At 51.5% G+C, this 13,542-nt stretch overlaps 1 protein-coding gene across 2 annotated transcripts in view; it reads left to right on the top strand.

Moving 5' to 3' along the window:
* Positions 1 to 298: 298 nt before the first annotated feature.
* The window catches only part of CABP1 (calcium binding protein 1), a gene marked incomplete at both ends in the record, with an annotated part of 33,390 nt that continues 20,146 nt past the window's right edge, over positions 299 to 13,542 (top strand). For both annotated transcript variants that reach the window (XM_080717459.1, XM_080717460.1), the window contains one exon: positions 299 to 814. In XM_080717459.1, coding sequence (XP_080573585.1) covers positions 299 to 814 — 516 coding nt within the window. The remainder of the gene's footprint in view (positions 815 to 13,542) is intronic.

Genomic DNA, 13,542 nt, shown 5'->3' on the forward strand with positions numbered 1-13,542 from the left:
AGGGGTCACCAGGGCCACCAGGGCCACAGGGCACCAGGACCGCGGGGGGCCTCCAAGGGCCACCAGGGGTCGCCAGGGCCACCAGGACCACCAGGGGTCGCCAGGGCCACCAGGGGCTACCAGGACCACCAGGGGCCTCCAAGGGCCACCAGGGGCCGCCAGGGGCTACCAGGACCACCAGGGGTCGCCAGGGCCACCCGGCCCCCGGGCCCCAGGGCCGCCGGGGCGGGCGGGGCTGTCGGAGGCGGCGGCCGGGAGCTGGGCGCTCGGGCCGGGCGGGCGCGGAGCCGCGAGTCACATGGGCGGCGGCGGGCCCGCATTTAAGCGGCCGGGGGACGGCGCCCGCCGGCAGCGCGTCCTCGGGCCGGGCTCCCGCCGGCCGCCCCCGCCGGGCCATGCGCGCGCCGGCCCCGCCGCGATGAGCTCGCACATCGCCAAGAGCGAGTCCAGGACGTCGCTGCTGCGGGCGGCGGCCGGCGGCCGGGCCCCCCGCCTCGCCGCCCGCGACCCCGCGCCCGCCCGCCGGCCGCCCGCCGCGCGCCCCGCCTCGCCGCCGCCCTGCGCCGACCCCAGCGCGCGGAGGCCGCTGTGCCGGCCCGCGCCCCGGGAGGAGGGCGCGCGGGGGCGCCGGCGCGCTGCACCCCCGCCCTGCAGGCCCCGCGCCGCGCCGCGCCCCCCGCCCGCGCCGGGCAGCGGGGGCCAGGCCGGGGAGCGCGCGCGGCCGCCCAGCCCGCCGGGCCGCGGGGCCGCCGCCGCCGAGGCGGACCCGTTCCTGCACCGGCTGCGCCCCATGCTCAGCTCCGCCTTCGGCCAGGTAAGGGCTTCAGCACCCGGCGCTGTCCGCCGCCCGCGCCCGGCCGAGCGCCCCACCAGACCGCCGGTCCCTCCCTCCCGGGCCGGCGGGGGCCGGAGGAGCCCCGAGCAGGGCGCCGAGCCCGCGCCTCTGGCCTCTGGCCAGCATCTCCAGGGAGGACCCCAGAGAGCGAGGGGGCCGGGAGCGCGAGCCCTAGGACGCGCGGGCATTCTTGGAGACCGGCGATCCTAGCCCCTGGCTCTGCGTCCTCAAAGGCCTGCGAAAAGTTAGGAGATTCAGGACTAGGAGCACAGCGGAGGGGTGTCTGGGCAGGCACGGAGGGGCCGCGCGGGGCTCTGGCTCCCACCCGGACTTGGGGAGTTTGAAGGCGGTTGCTACTTCAGGGGTGCCTGCAGAATGGAGTTGGGAGGCTGGGCAGGTGCAGGTCGTGGGATAACCCCCCCAGAAGAAAGACCCTAGCCCGAGTCGGCGTGCCCTCCAGGGTCAGAAAGAGCACTCGGAGGTCGCCCCCTGCCGCTCGGGTCTCCCCTAGGCCTTTCCTTCAGAGGTCCCAGGCACCTGGGCATCTGCCTTTTCAAAACAGCTCCGTGCCCACCGTCCAGGTCTGCGGTGTGGCACTGTGCTGCTGGGTGACAGCAATCTATGAACTCCCAAGCGAAGCCAGGATCTCCTCTAGTTCTCAGTCATCAAGTCAAACTCCCCGACCCGGCTCTGAGACAGTTCTGCGCCATCCCGGGAGGAGAGTGATGTGCAGGTCCCATCAAAGGGTCTGCGTGGTTTGTGGGGGCCACTGGGTCTGAGCGTCTCTGTACTAGGATCTAGTGCAGGCAAGCCGCCTCGAGCTCCTGCCTGGCCGTGCTGGATCGGCACTCTAAGGAGGCCATGTGTGTTTTGCTTCAGATCTGCACATTTCTTTTCAAAGTACTACTCCGCGGTGGCAGGCGCCAGTGGAGATCTGACACAAAGGCATCCATCCGGGCTGCAGGGGCTGCCCTGGCGGCGTGACCGGGCAGCAGCGTGCAGCTTTGTTCCCGCGGGGAGCCCTCGTTAGCCGAGTAAGCTGGAAACAGTTCTCCGGAGTAGAGGTGTGGATGCTGAGCCCTGAGAGTTAGTGCAGGGACATGCCGGGGGACCGGTCCACTGCAGTGGCTTCTGTGCTAGTGAGGAGGTGGAGGTTGCTTTGTCAGGAGTGGTCTGTGGATTGGGACCGGGTCGCAACGGGAATGCGGTGTTCAACGATTAATTCGCTTTATCATAATATTTCTTGAGCACCTACTTTGCCAGATATGTGTGGCTCACTAGGGAGACCAGAGCGAACCAAGATAGCCAGGGTGCCGCTGTTTGGGGGCTTGGGATCTAGCAGTCAGGACGGCCTGGAATCACACACTTCCTGGTTTTTCAGTTTGCTGGTGATCTGACTCAGCTCCTGGAAAAAGAAGCCTTGCTTCCTAGCCTTGCAGAATTCGCCTGCGTTGAGCCATTCCGAGCTCAGCACTGCGGTTACTTCCGTTTGTCTCCCTTCTCATTGTCCAGAAGAATATGCTCCAGCCCCACGTCCTGAAATGTCACCAGGGTCACTTGAGTCAAGAGAAGCTGGAAGGTCCCATCAAATATTTACTACCTTCCTCTGGAAGCTCCAGCCTCTTGGAGCTGCGGGCTTTTTGTTTAAAGCCGGGCATATTCAGCCTGGGCTTCCTGCTGGCGCCGCAGGCATCTGAACCACAACTGTAAGGGGACAACAAACCTAGCCCGGGACTTTTATATCAGAGCCTCCAGTCGCCTGTGTCAGAATGGAATTGGTCTCCCCTTCCCTTCTTTCTTCTGCATTGAGATTTCTGTCCTTTGAGATAGGGTGGGGATCCAGAGAAGGGAAAAAGGGTTCTGAATACAGAAACTTTCAGATCGGCTCTACCTAGGACAAAATATATTTGGAGAATTTTATTTTTTGTATCTTTCAAGGTGCAGGGGTTTTTGTTTTGTTTTTGTTTTTCTACCTTAACCTCATTAAGGCTCTTTGTTTAGCTGTAAAATAGGGACAATCATAGTGTCTCAAGGAGAGTTTGGAGGTATGTATGGAGGTTGGCCCAGGGCATGGGACAGAGCAAGGGCTTTCTCAGTGTTAGTTATTGTTATTTTTGTTGACTAATTAGTAAGGGTATTTTCTTTCTGTTCATAATAGAGTCAGGAAGTGCCAGGTTCAAAGTGACTTTGGTGGTACCAAGATAGACTCCTACGTTTGGGGAAACAGAAAAGAAGTTTCTTCCAGCGGAGCTGGACATGGTAGTACATGTCTATAATCTCAGTATTTGGGAAGCTGAGACAGGAGGATCATAGGTTGAAGACTAGCCTCAGCATTTAGACTGTTTTAAAAAAGGAGGAGCTGGATTATAACTTGGAGATAAATGCCCCTGTGTTCAATTCTTAGTACCAAAAACAAAGATGTTCCTGGCCGGGCGTGGTGGCGCACGTTTGTAATCCCCTTGCTTGGGAGGCGGAGATAGGAGGATCCCGCAGGTTCGAAGCCAGCCTCAGCTGGTTTAAGAGACCCTGTTTTATATTTTATTTGGAGGTAGAAGGCCTCTGGGTTCCACCCCCAGTACCAGCAAATAAATAAAAAATAAAAGCTAAACATTAAAAAAAAAAAAAAAAGATCTTCCTGGACCTCATGACCTCCGGGAGCATCCTTACTGCCTGCAGGAAGACAGTGTGTTTTTTGGGCTAAAGCATAGAATGGTGGCTTGGAAGATGGTAAAGTTATAATTTGAGTCCTAACTCTGTCACTTTCTAAATCTGTGACCTTGGCATGTCATTTTCTTTCTCTAGTTGAGTTTCTTCATCCAGAAATGAGATTGATTAAAAACTACCTTGGCCGGGCATGGTGGTACACCCCTGTAATCCTAGTACTTGGGAGATTGAGACAGGAGGATCACAGGTTTGAAGACAGCTTCAGCAAGGGGTGAGAATTTCATCAATCTAGCAAGACCCTGATTCAAAATTAAAATAAAATCTGGGTGTGGTGGTGAATGCTTGTAATCCTAATACACGGGAGGTAGAGACAGGAGAATCTCAGTTTCGTGGCCAGCCTCAGCTACTTAGGTGAGCCCCTCCACAACTTAGTGAGACTCTGTTTCAAAATAAAAATAAAGCCAGGCGTGGCGGTGCACGCTTGTAATTCCCGCGCTTGGGAGGTGGAGACAGGAGGATCGCGCAGGTTCGATGCCAGCCTCACTGGCTTAAGAGACCCTGTTTCCAAATAAAAATATAAAAAAAATAGGTGTCTGGGAGTGTAGCCCGGAGGTAGAAGGGTTTCCAGGAACCCCAGTATCACAAAAAAAATAAATAAATAATAAATAAAAATAGGGCTGGAGGTGTAGCTTGGAGGTAGTATGTCCCTGGATTCAACCCCCAGAACTGCAAATAAATAAACAAACAAACAAACAAACAAACAAAATAAAAATAGGGCTGGGCATGTAACTCAGAGGTAGAATGCCCCGGGCTCAATTCCCAGTAACACACACACACACACACACACACACACACACACACACACACACACAACACACACACACACGTGAATAAAGCCCTCAGCTCTGTCCCCCTCCATAGAGACATCTCTTCTGATTGGATAGGCTGGCTGGGTTTCCACCCTGCTTTGTACCTGGTAAGATCACAGTACTTTATGAGTGAGTGAATGAATGGTATCGCCAGCTGTGGGTGGCAGAGGCGCTTAGTTCCTGTGGCTTAGATGGAGGAGAAAGGGCACGATGGTTTGGGTCCACACCAGGCCTGCACTCCTAGGATGAGGGCCATGTATATTGCTCATTCTGGCCAGGGTCAATTCTCCTTGGCCTTTCGTCTGGGGCCTGGGGAGGGGAGAGAGAAGGTCCACGTGTGGCGAGCATCAGGTGAGCAGAGTGGCTGCCATAGTGGCTGACAGTCTGCGTCTGCGTCTGGCTGCTTCTGGGCGGGGACAAGGGTGCCTGAGCCCTCGGTCTCCAGCCACTAAACAACTGCCAACGCTGGCTCATCACCTTGTCCTTGCTGCCACCTGTAAAGGCTGCTATTACCACCCCATTTTATTTATTTATTTATTTATTTATTTATTTATTTATTATTTTTGTGTATAGTACTGGGGATCAAAAATAGGGATATTTTATCTTTGAGTTACACTCCAGCCCTATTTTTTTTTTTTTTTTTGTGGTACTGGGGATGGAACCCAGGGGCATTCTACCTCTGAGCTACAGCCCCAGCCCTATTTTTTTATTCTTTCTTTTGAAACAGGGTCTCACTGAGTTGCAAAGGGCCTCCCTAAGTAGCTGGGTCTGCCTGCAAACCGTGATCCTCTGGTCTCCGCCTCCTGAACGCTGGAATTACAGGCATGCCCACCGTGCCTGGCTCCGGCTCATTCTTTATTTTGAAACAGGGTCTCACTAAGTTGTGGAGGGCCTCACTAAGCAGCTGCGGCTGGCCGCAAACCTGTGATCCTCCTGTCTCAGCCTCCCAAGTACTGGAATTACAAGCGTGCGCCAGCACACCCGGCTTTTTTCTTTTGAAACAGAATCTCATGAAGTTGCTGAGGGTTTCACTAAGTTGCTGAGGCTGGTCCGGACCCTGGGATCCTCGGTCTCAGCCTCCCGAGTACTGAGAGCACTCCCAGTGAAGAGAAAGGTGAGTGGGCAGTAGATGGCAGGGCTGCCTGACTCCGAGCCTGGGTCGGAAGTCGCCCGTATGTCTCCTCTCTGTCAGCGGCATCTGCGGAGCACCTCTCAGGTTCCAGCCCAGCTTCCCCGGAGCCTTAGCACTGGGCTGTCATCCAGGTTCAGATGCTGGTGACAGAACTGATCAGTCCCAAAGGCCAGTCTCCCTCCTAATCGGGAATAATCAGCAACGGGTTTATCCTTCTCATCCCTCTGATCCTATTATTCCATTCCTGAACGCAAAGCACAGCTTCCGGAGGCCCAGGGACCGCAGTTCAGTGGGGAAGGATGGGGTGGATGGGGGACTCAGCATCCTTTACTCTTAGAGGAATCCCCGCCCTTCTTTTTAAAGCCAGCCATCTACCCCACCTGCCCAAGGCCCAGGGATTGAAGGAAGCTCTGAACCCAGATCTGAACCCTGGAATCCCTTGCTGCCCCTAAGCCTCAAGCTAGTGCTCATTTCCCCTCCTCTCCCAGAGCAGAATGGGCCTTCTTCAAGTGCTTGATTTTCCTGTCCGCACTGTCTCTGTCTCCTGTTTCCAAGGACAGAGGCATGTCCCAAGGTCGACATGTGGGTGCTGTGCCCCAGAATGGCCTCTAGGGGGCAGGACTAGCCAGGTCCTAGATGCCAGCTGACCAGATGCTATGCCTGGCCCTTTAAGAACAATGCTACAGCCTGGCAGGGTGATCCCAGCACTTGGGAGGCTGAGACAGGAGGGTCGCACAGGTTCAAAGCCAGCCTCAGCTTTTGAGTGAGGCTCTTAGCAACTTAGTGAGACTCTGTTTCCAAATAAAGCATAAAATAGGTATGGGGAGCCGGGCATGGTGGCGCACGCTTGTTATCCCCATGCTTGGGAGGCTGAGACAGGAGGATCGTGCAGGTTCAAAGCCAGCCACTCTGGCTTAAGAGACCCTGTCTCCAAATTAAAGTATAAAATATGTCTGGGAGTGTAGCTCGGAGGTAGAAGGGTTTCCGGGAACCCCAGTACTACCAAAAAAAAAAAAAAAAAAAAAAAAAAAAAGGTATGGGGAGTATAGCCCTGGAGTAGAAAGTCTTTGGGTTCCAACCTCTGCTAGATGCCCAGGGTAAGGGGAGGGGTGGATGGAGGCCCATAGTGGTAATCCCAGTACTTAGGAGACTGAGACAGGAATATCACAAGTTCACAGCTAGCCCTGGCCACTTAAGTGAGGTCTTTTGCAACTTAGACCCTGCTTCAAAATAAGATAATAGCTGGGCGCGGTGGCGCACACTTGTAATCCCCGTGCTTGGGAGGCGGAGACAAGAGGATTGCGCTGGTTCGGAACCAGCCTTGCTGGCTTAAGAGACCCTGTTTCCAAATAAAAATATAAAAAAAATAGGTGTCTGGGAGTGTAGCCCGGAGGTAGAAGGGTTTCCAGGAACCCAGCACCACCAAAATATAATAATAATAATAATAATAATAATAATAATAATAATAAAAAAAGCCGGGCATGGTGGCGCATGCTTGTAATCCCCGCACTTGGGAGGCGGAGACAGGAGGATCGCGCAGGTTTTAAACCAACCGCGCTGGCTTAAGAGACCCTGTTTCCAAATAGTAAAAAAAAAAAAAAAAAAAAAAAAGATATAAAATGGGTCTGGGAGTGTAGCCCGGAGGTAGAAGGGCTTCCAGGAACCCCAGTACCACCAAAACAACAACAACAACAACAACAACAACAACAACAAAAGATAATAAGCCGGGCGTGGTGGCGCACACTTGTAATCCCCACGCCTGGGAGGCTGAGACAGGAGGATCGCACAGGTTCAAAGTCAGCCACAGCTACTCAGTGAGGCTCTCAGCAATTTAGTGAGACACTGTTTCCAAATAAAAATAGAAAAAAGGTCTGGAAGTGTAGCCCGGAGGTAGAAAAGCCCCTGGGTTCCACCACAGTACACACACACACACACACACACACACACACACACACACACAGATAATAAAATATGGCTGAAAGTTAAGCTCAGGTAGAATGCCTCTGGGTTTCATTCAAAACAAGTAAACCAAAAACAAACAAACAAAAATGCTAAGCCGGGCATGGTGGTGCAGGCTTGTAATCCTAGCATTTGGGAAGCTGAGACAGGTGGATTGCAGTTCGGTAACAGCCTTAGCCAGTACTAAGGCCCTCTGCAACTCAGTGAGACCCTGTTTCAAAAAATAAAAGAATAAAGAATAGGGCTTGGGGAGTGTAGCTTGGAGGTGGAATGCCCCTGGGTTTCATCCCCAGTACCGCAAACAAAAACAAAAACAAAATCAAAACAAAACAAAACAAAAAAAAGCAAAAAAACAGTACTGAAAGTGGGCACTCTTTGGTACCTGGCACTGTGTGGGATCTTCTGCATGCACTATGCCATTAATCCTCATAAGAGCCTTAGGGAGCGGTTATGTGAATGCCTGCCTTTTTTTTTTTTCTCTTGTGGCATTCTACTTCCAAGCTACAACCCCAGTCCTACTTTATTTTTTATTTTGAAACAAGATCTCACTAAGTTGCAGAAGGCCTCCCTAAGTTACTGAGACTGTCCTCAAACCTGTGATTCTTCTGTTTCAGTCTCCCAAGTACTAGAATTGCAGGTGTGTGCCACCATTCCCAGCCGAGAATCTTATTTTTTAAATTAATCATTATTATTATTTTTATTTTTTGCGGTACTGGAGATGGAACCCAGGGGCATTTGACCTCCGAGCTACACCTACTGCCCTAATCTTTATTCTTTATTTTTGAAACAGGGTCTCACTAAGTTGCGGAGGGCCTCACTAAGTAGCTGAGGCTGTCTGTGAACCACCATCCTCAGGTCTCAGCCTCCGGAATGCTGGGATTACAAGCGTGCGCCACCACGCCTGGTTCATTCTTTATTTTGAAACAAGGTCTCACTGAGTTGTGAAGGGCCTTGCTATGTAGCTGAGGCTGTCTGTGAACTGCAATCCTCCCGTCTCAGCCCCCTGGAATGCTGGTATTGCGAGCATGTGCCACCACACCTGGCTTTTTTTTTTTTTTTTTTTGGTGGTACTGGGGTTCCTGGAAGCCCTTCTACCTCCGGGCTACACTCCCAGACCTATTTTTACATTTTTATGTGGAAACAGGGTCTCCTAAGCCAGCGCGTGCGGCTGGCTTCGAACCTGCGCGATCCTCCTGTCTCCGCCTCCCAAGCGCGGGGATTACAAGCGTGCGCCACCACGCCCGGCCAACCTGGCTTTTTTTAATTGATTAATTTGCTTATTTGTTTTTGTGGTACTGGGGATTGCACCCAGGGGCATCTACCTCTGAGCTATATCCCCAGCTCCATTTTTATCCTTTATTGTGAAACAGGGTCTCACTAAATTGTGGAGGGCCTCACTAAGTAACTGAGGCTGGCCACAAACCTTCGATTCTTCTGTCTCAGCCTCCCAAGCACTGGGATTACAAGCATGTGAACCATGCCTGGCTTATTCTTTATTTTATTCTATTTGTTTATTTATCTTATCTCATTATTTATTTGTTTATTTTTGTGTGTGGTACTTGAGATGGAACCCAGGGGCTTTCTACCTCCAGGTTACACTCTCAGTCCTATTTTATATATTTTATTTTATATTATTTATTTATTTATTTATTTATTTATTTATTTTTGCAGGTCTGGGGATGGGACCCAGGGGCATTCGACCTCTGAGCTACACCCCCTGCCCTATTTTTTATTCTTTATTTTGAAACAGGATCTCATTAAATTGCGGAAGGCTTCACTAAGTAGCTGATGCTATCTGCAAACTGCAGTCCTTTGGCCTCAGCCTCCTGAATGCTGGGATTACAAACCTGCACCACCACGCCTGGCTTTATTCTTTATTTTTAAACAGGGACTCACTAAGTAGCTGAGGCTGTCTGTGAAATGTGATCCCCCTGTCTCAGCCTCCCAAGGACTGAGATTACAAGTGTGTACCACCACACCCTGCAGCTTATTTTTATTTTGAAACTTATTTTATTTTATTTTGTTAGTCGCTGAGAGTCTCACTACTTGCTGAGGCTGTCCTTGAACTGAAATCCTTCTGTCTCAGCCTCCCAAGTACTGAGAATACAGGCATGTGTTATCATGCTCAGCTGAGAAAGAATATTGTGTGTGTGTGTGTGTGTGTGTGTGTGTGTGTGTGTGTGTGCGCGCATGTGTGTGGTACTGGGGATTGAACCCAGAGACATTCTACCTTCCAGCTATACCCCCAGCCTGATTTTGTGTGTGTGTGTGTGTGTGTGTGTGTGTGTGTGTGTGTGTGTGTATGTGGTACTGGGGATGGAACCCAGGGGTATTCTACCTCGGAGTTATACCCCCAGTGCTATTTTGGTTTTCTTTCTTTCTTCCTTCCTTCCTTTCTTTCTTTCTTTCTTTCTTTCTTTCTTCCTTCCTTCCTTCCTTCCTTCCTTCCTTCCTTCCTTCCTCTCTTTCTCTCTTTCTCTCTTTCTTTCATTTATTTTTGTGGTACTGGGGTTGAACCCAGGGGCTTTTCTACCTCCGGGATATACTCCCAGACCTATTTTATACTTTATTTGGAGGCAGGTTCTCACTAAATTGGTGAGAGCCTCCCTCAGTATCTGAGGCTGGCTTCTAACCTGCGCGATCCTCCTGTCTCAGCCTCCCAAGCGCGGGGATTACAAGCGTGCGCCACCACGCCGGGCTATTCTTTCTTTTGAAACAGGGTCTCACTGAGTTGCAAAGTACCTCAGTCAGTAGCTGAGGCTGGCTGTGAACCGTGATCGTCCTGTATTAGCCTCCCGAATGCTGGGATTGATTACAAACGTGGGCCACCACGCCCGGCTCTTATTTCTTATCTGGGAACAGGGTCTTGCTAGGTCGATGAGGGTCTCCCTACTTGCTGAGGCTGTCCTGGAACCTTAGATCTTCCTGTCTCAGCCTCCCAAGTACTGGAATTCCAGGGTTGTGCCAACTTGTCCTGAGAGAATTCTGTTTCATAAACAAAGAAGCTGAGGCTGGGAGAGATGAAGGAGTGTTCAAGGTTGCATAGTTACTGAGCGGCAGAGCGGGTCTTAGAATCTAAGGCAGCCTGACTCTGCCTTGGAAGCTCTGAAGCCCTATCTATGATTCAAACACTGGCTGCAGGTTGGCATTCCCTGGGGAAGACTAAACAATATTGATGCCCAGAGGCCACTTACACATACGTTTAATCTATTACCAGGATTTTTTAGATGCTCCCTGGTGATGCCAATGTATGGCCTGCATGAGACCCCGCCTTCCCCTGCGCTGTCTTTACCTGTTTCCACCTATGTATGTATGTATGTATGTATGTATGTATGTATGTATTTATTTATTTATTTATTTATTTATTTATTTATTTATTTTTGGTGGTACTGGGGATGGAACCCAGGGGCCTTCTACCTCGGGCTATACTCCCAGACCTATTTTATATTTTATTTGGAAACAGGGTCTCTTAAGCCAGTTGAGGCTGGCTTCAAACCTGCGCGATCCTCCTGTCTCAGCCTCCCAAGTGCAGGGATTACAGGCGTGCGCTACCACGCCCGGCTTCCCACCCATTTATTTAGTATGAAATTGAGTTGGTACCTGGAGCCTAACCCTAGTTCCCACTGGTCCCTGGGAAGCTTTATCTTTTCAAAAGATTAAGCCTGGTATGGTGGCACATGCCTGTAATCCCAGTACTTGGGAGGCTGAGACGGGGAAAATCAGGTTTATGGCCAACCTCGGCAACTTAGTGAGACTCTACTTTAATCGGAGACAGGAGGATAAAAGGTTCGAGGCCAGCCTCAGCAACAACTCAGCAATTTACTGAGACTGAGTTTCAAAATAAATAAAGAGGGCTGGGGCAGCCAGGTACAGTGACATATGCTTCCCAGGACTTGGGAGCCTGAGGCAGGAGGATTGCAGGTCCACAGCCAGCCTCTGCAACTTAATGAGACCCTGTTTCAAAATTTAAAATATAGCTGGGGGTGGTGGCACATGCTTGTAATCCCCGCGCTTGGGAGGCAGAGACAGGAGGATCGCGCAGGTTCGAAGCCAGCCGCACGCGCTGGCTTAGGAGACCCTGTTTCCAAATAAAAATGTAAAAATAGGTCTGGGAGTGTAGCCTGGAGGTAGAAGGGCTTCCAGGAACCCCAGTACCACCAAAAAAAAAAAAAAAAAAAAAAATTTAAAAATAAGCCAGGCATGGTGGCGCACGCGTGTAATCCCAGTATCTGGGAGGCTGAGAAAGGAGAATCTGGATTCGTGGCCAGCCTCGGCTACTTAGTGAGGCCTCCCACAACTCAGTGAGACCCTGTTTCAAAATGCAAAATAAAAAATCAAACTGAAGGTGTAGCTGGGAGGTAGAATGCCCTGAGTTCAATTCCCAGCACCACATACACACACAAAAGTAAAAAGTAAAATAAAGCTGAAAGTATAGCTCAGAGATAGAATGCCCCTGGGTTCAATCTTTAATACAAAAAAAAGTTTACAAATGTTCCCTTTTCTAGATTTTGTCTACAAGTCATTTTTTTTTTTTTTTTTTTTTTTTTTTGGTGGTACTGGGTGTGGAACCCAGAGGCTTTCTACCTTCGGGCTAAACTCCCAGACCTATTTTTATATTTTATTTGGAAACAGGGTCTCACTAAGTAGCTGAGAGCCTCACTAAGTAGCTGAGGCTGGCTTCGAACCTGCGTGATCCTCCTGTCTCAGCCTCCCAAACGCAGGGATTACAAGCGTGCGCCACCACGCCCGGCTTACAAGTCTTTCTTGATTCCCCAAACTAAGTGAAATTTCCAGGCTCACTCTCAGTTATTGTATTTCCCCTCCATAGCATTTATCTAAAATATAATTAGCCTGATACAGTGCACCTTTGTAATCCCTGTGTTTGGGAGGCTGAGACAGGAGGATCACAGCTTTGAGGACAGCCTCAGCAACTGTCAGGAGAACAGTTTCCAAACAGGAGACCCTGTTTCCAAATAAAAAATAAAATAGGGCTAGGAATATAGCCTGGAGGTAGAAGGCCCCTGGGTTCTACTCTCAGTATGTATATTTAAGCATCCTCATATCTTTACTGTGTCTTGTTGCCAGAATATAAGCTTCCAGAAAGCAGGGGCCATGTTTATCTTGGGTCCCACAACATTCCTCCTAGAGCCAAGCCCAGCCCCTCATTTAATCACCAGGCACATGATACTTTCTTCCATTTGAATAATTACTTACTGAGCCGCTATTACGTGGCACCCTTTCTTTATGGATACGCTATATTAGCCAGATAGGGTAGCCTCATTTTCCAGGGGAGGAAATCGAAGCCTGGGAGTGGGAGGCAGTCACCGGCGGGCGAGGCTCCCCCGGCCGCCCTCCCATCCTTCAGCGTCCCTGGACCCGGACCCTTTGCCTGGCCATGGAGTGCTTCCTGCTGCTCGGTTCCCACAGACGCCTTTGAAGAAGGCATTTATTCTGGCGGCTTGCTCTTCCCGTTCTGGCTCCTGGGCATCCTCACCCTCTTTCCTGCCCTTTAGGAGTCTACCCCAATCCCATTCCCAGGCTCCTCCCTTTGTCCTCAGGGAGCGGCCCTTCCCCCTCCATAGTCCCGGGCAGAAGTTTGGTCCAAACTAGTAACTGCCCTGATTAAACCGTTCACTGGCCAGTCAGCAGGGACCTCGTTCCAGCCCGTAGGGGTGAGCCAGCAGCGCCTTCGGGGCAGTGCCCCCGCAACCTTCCCTAATGGGATTTCTGACCAGCTACCCAAAGTGGACGAACGCCCCCAGGAAGGAGCCAGTGTGGGCTGACACTGCTGAGGCTTGGCTGCCTGCCCCCCCCCCCCCAGGGGCTCTGCCAGGGCCCATCTCTGGTGCCCCCTGCTGGGGAAAGTTAGATGCAGGGAGTGGAGGGGACGTCCTCTCTCTGGGTATCTGGCTAGGGCTGTTGTTCCCCAGTGGGACCTCTGAGACCGGAGGTGAATTCACATCCAATCCAGAATCTGCAGGGACAAAGAAGAGCCAGTCGGTCACCTCGGAAGTTTCAGCTGTGGAACCTCAAGGACCTCAAGGGTGGCCTCTCTGCTCTGCACCCCGAGGAAGCCGATGAGA

The sequence above is a fragment of the Muscardinus avellanarius genome (genome assembly GCF_963383645.1).
Source record: "Muscardinus avellanarius genome assembly, chromosome: 21".
Classification (NCBI taxonomy): Eukaryota; Metazoa; Chordata; class Mammalia; order Rodentia; family Gliridae; genus Muscardinus; species Muscardinus avellanarius.